The sequence below is a fragment of the Colletes gigas genome, unplaced genomic scaffold, assembly GCF_013123115.1.
Source record: "Colletes gigas isolate AHSC1104 unplaced genomic scaffold, ASM1312311v1 Colletes_gigas_Sc00005, whole genome shotgun sequence".
Lineage (NCBI taxonomy): Eukaryota > Metazoa > Arthropoda > Insecta > Hymenoptera > Colletidae > Colletes > Colletes gigas.
The window spans coordinates 9799447-9803441 of record NW_025106634.1 but is presented as its reverse complement, the minus strand read 5'-3'; the positions used below and the strand labels follow the sequence as shown (position 1 = coordinate 9803441).

Below are 3995 nucleotides of genomic sequence, written 5' to 3'. Positions count from 1 at the left end.
TCGAAAGCTGATCGTAGATCCGAACCGATCTTGCGCGAAGAGAAAGTAAAAAAGTATGGAACAAGGACGATCATGGGTCCCGCTCTAGATATAATTTATCATTTATCTTAGACTTAGCTACGTTACGGACATTCTGGTGCGCACCCTGGCGGGTCCCACGATCGCCTGCGATACGTTTCTCTTGCGACAGGTATCCGTTCTACACGTGACCGTTCGAACCAGGATTCAGTTCGACTGACAAGAGACAGTTGCTCAAAAAGCGTATTTACCTAGAACTGAGACGATCTTATAAAGGGGAGGGGGGGTTCTGTAATTTGAGGTTCACGAGAGAAGGGGGGGATATCTCGTTCAGAAAGGAATCGATAAAGTCGAGTAACGTTTGTTCTTTTTTGGAAAATCGGTTTCGATGAATTGTCGATTACGCGTGCACGTAATTCAAGTGTCGACAACAGTGATTGCATTTCAGTATTCACCACTGCTTACGTTCGTTGTGTATTCACGAATACGAGTATGGTTGTATCAAGTTTTTTTGAAAACGATGATTCGTGTAAAAATATTTTATTGTTCGTTTTGAACGAGATATCGTCCACTTTTTAATTGCACCACCAATTATGATATACCCTGTATATATATATTTTTCCAATCTAATATCTGTATTGTATTATCTTTCGTACGTGCTGACCGTGCTAGGACAATAATGATAGCAATGGTAATAATAATAATAATTGTGTTTTGTGCGTGGGAGAGTTATTTCATTGTTTGTTGCACTATGGTGTTCAACGTTTTAACCGTAATGTCGTTGCGTGTGATCGAGCAATCGTTGAACCGTCGATTTCGTGCAGACCCTTGTTATCAAGTACCTTGCTCTTTGCTTGACAATACTGCGTTATAAAAAATGTTGTTTTATATGTTTACGTTTACATTAGGTGTCCGCCAGTTTGAAGATGAAAGCTACTTGATAGTAAAGAAAAATCGATGTTCGTCGATTAAACGCCGAATAAGATTAGTGTTAGCAAATCAAGAGAAAAATTGCTCGTGTTGAACGCGAAAACCACGGTGCAAACTTTCGTTTATCGATCATTCTGATCGTCGAGTGGAAATACCCGATCGAAGTCGTCGGAAAAAATTCGGCAATGTGGTGCAACACAAATATCCATTAGTCATAACAGATGTATGTAAATGATAGAAAGCGTAAAATGGATGCATCGATTCATTCGCAAATGATCCCGTTTCATAACGACAATTCGCATCATTTACTCGCTAGACTTTCTAACGCATAGATTTTAATTTGTAAGACTTCTTATTGCGATATCTTTACACAAGGTATTAAGAAGTAAAAGATAATTCAGTTACTTTATATATACAATATTTCTTTGAGCAAATAAATTAAATCGGACTCACTCTAACCTCTATAATCTGTCTTCCGTTCCGTGCGTAATTTCTCAATTCGTCGAAACAGCATCGTGTTAGAATAAGCAACCGAACACTAGGGAATGTAGTGTAAGTATAATTCTTTGTTTACGCAAACATTAATTTTTTATCGAACAGAGCATTAAGAAAGTTATGTAAAGTTTAATGTTTTCAAAAACGAAACACCTAACCCTTTATGTACTATAAACAACACGACGTATCGTCAAAACATGATTAATATATTCGATACGTTAGAAACGAGCAAATGATTTTTCTTTCACTCACCCATCGGATGTAGATTCCCTCCAATTTCTTTTGTTGGAAACCAGTCGCTGTTCTGAAAATGAAATCGGTTCAAAGCTAGTAAACAGATCACGGTTTCTATGGATATTAAAAGATTTAAATTCATTTCGACGTACCAAACAAATAATGAAAGACAAGGAACACTTAATGTACCACTCGTACAACTAATCTTAACATTTGCAACCGTTACATGTTCGAAACATTTGAAAGAGCAACGTTAACCAACGACTGCGCATCGTTCGTTGCATTCGACCAATAGGAATCGAGCTTCTTTCCATCGATCACGTGGGCGTCGTTTGAAAATGGCGATCTCGATTTAAGAACTACAATGGGTTCTTCGCGGCACTCAGTTCGATACACGTTTGCCACAAGGCGTAAACATGTTCGACCTATTTCTCAAATTTTGTCTAGTCTTGGTTGGACCTCTTATAACCGATGTAAGAGCTCCAACGCAAACACGCTTCCAAGATGAGAAGGTACGTGATACGCATCAATTTGTATCGTTTAATTTTTTTTAATCGGATACTTTCACTCGCCCTCGATGCATTCGTCTTTTCTCATCTACCGCGATACATGTGCCTCATTGACAATCATTCACATGCGTCGGTTACAGTCATGAAATGATTCCAGCACTACCACAAGCCAATTACACTCTCAGGCAATCAAATACACGAATTGTCAGATTTGTCAAATGTCGGTCATATGGAAGAGATTTTAGACAACATATGCGTAGTGAGGATCGTTGGTACATCGGAACACGCGAGGGTAAAAAATGTAAGTCTACATAATATTATGACGTTATATAATCGAATGGAATATTCTTGCGTATTCAATTACAATCAAAACTATGGATCCTTGATAAAACTTGAAACATTCATTTCTCCTTCTAGTACATTAAAAAATCCATGCAAGATCTTAATTGGACGCTAGAATCTGATGTTTTCGATGATCATACGCCGACTTTTGGTACATTGCAATTTGAAAATATAATTGCAAAATTAAACCCCAATGCAAAAAGATATTTGACGCTGGCTTGCCATTACGACTCGAAATATAACGCAGAAAGGAATTTTGTAGGTGCCACGGACAGTGCAGTGCCATGCGCTCAGTTGATTAATTTAGCCAAAGTTATGAAAAACCAATTAGACTCGATAAAACAAGTAAGCAATGTTCGCAACAATTTTTAGTAAACGTTCTACGATAAAATTCTTTTATTTTCAGAATGACGTCAGTTTGATGTTTATATTTTTCGACGGAGAAGAAGCTTTTAAAGAATGGGGACCTAAAGATTCAATCTATGGCGCGAGACATTTAGCCAAAACGTGGTACAATAATCATACTGCTTATGAACACGGAGAAAATATTTCTGAACTGGATAAGATTGTAAGCATCCTTTAATTTTGATTAAATTTGAACGATTTTTAATTGGTTTTTGTTCGTTGCAGGACATATTAGTTCTTTTAGACTTGATAGGTTCGCCGGATCCAACATTTTATAATTATTTTAGTAACACGGAACATTGGTATTCTTTGTTAATGGCTATTGAAACTAAACTAACAAACTTAAAAAAATTTGAATCTTATTCGTACGGGCAACCTAAACAAAGATATTTTCAACAATATTCCATGGACAACTATATAGAGGATGATCACACTCCATTTTTACGAAGAGGTAGATATTGGTTTATGTATATTGCTAAATTCCGTATACCGTATCTGTATTATAAAACGTTTCTTTCAGATGTTCCTATTTTGCACATAATACCATATCCTTTTCCAACGGTTTGGCATAAACCAAGCGATAATCGTGATAACATAGATTTAAAAACGGCGGAAAATATTAACAAAATACTAAGGATCTTTGTTGCTTCGTACTTACATATTAATATTTAATTATCGATTGGATAATGATTATTATTATAGTAGGCTTTATTTTACTCAGCAATAACCGAGTATCAAATGGAATTGAAATGTAACATGACAATATTTAAGAAGCTAATTTTAAAAAATGTCTGTACAAACGTTATACGAACGCTTAATATTAGTTACTGATCAGCGTAATGTCAAGTTTTGTAATTTATGTGATTTTTGTAAGATAAATTATTCTTGATCAGCACAGAATCATGTTGACTGTGCTTGGAAGTTTATGTACACTAATATGTACTTATATCTGTTAAAGAATGGAAATATATGTATATTTTGTGGTATAATGTAAAATATCAGCCTTTCTGTTATAAATTAAATATATTTACTGTTCTATAACAGTCTATAACTATAATTGCA

General features: G+C 35.5%; 2 protein-coding genes across 3 annotated transcripts in view; one reads left to right on the top strand and one right to left on the bottom strand.

Moving 5' to 3' along the window:
• Positions 1–1866, bottom strand: part of LOC122395415 (protein C10) — a 32276-nt gene extending 30410 nt beyond the window's left edge. Inside the window, exons 1-2 of the mRNA XM_043392963.1 lie at positions 1830–1866; positions 1696–1747 (exon numbers count right to left, since the gene is read on the bottom strand). The gene's annotated coding sequence lies outside the window, so the exon portion shown is untranslated. The remainder of the gene's footprint in view (positions 1–1695; positions 1748–1829) is intronic.
• Positions 1867–2022: 156 nt separating this feature from the next.
• LOC122395411 (glutaminyl-peptide cyclotransferase) lies at positions 2023–3815 on the top strand. Of its 2 annotated transcripts, none has more exons than XM_043392956.1 (6): positions 2023–2189; positions 2344–2487; positions 2604–2873; positions 2935–3096; positions 3159–3384; positions 3454–3810. In XM_043392956.1, the coding sequence occupies exons 1-6, from the start codon at positions 2094–2096 to the stop codon at positions 3603–3605; spliced, it is 1050 nt and encodes a 349-aa protein (XP_043248891.1). In that variant the 5' UTR covers positions 2023–2093; the 3' UTR covers positions 3606–3810. The 2 variants fall into 2 exon arrangements, with proteins under 2 accessions (XP_043248891.1, XP_043248892.1); XM_043392957.1 differs by having other exon boundaries at positions 2071–2189; positions 2327–2487; positions 3454–3815.
• The last annotated feature ends 180 nt before the right edge of the window (positions 3816–3995 follow it).

Bases quoted from the DNA above. Each gene is read 5' to 3' on its own strand.
- LOC122395411 (XM_043392956.1), top strand. From the start codon at position 2,094: ATGTTCGACCTATTTCTCAAATTTTGTCTAGTCTTGGTTGGACCTCTT. The intron at 2,190-2,343 runs GTACGTGATACG...AAATGATTCCAG, and splicing joins CACGCTTCCAAGATGAGAAG to CACTACCACAAGCCAATTAC. The intron at 2,488-2,603 runs GTAAGTCTACAT...TTCTCCTTCTAG, and splicing joins AACACGCGAGGGTAAAAAAT to TACATTAAAAAATCCATGCA.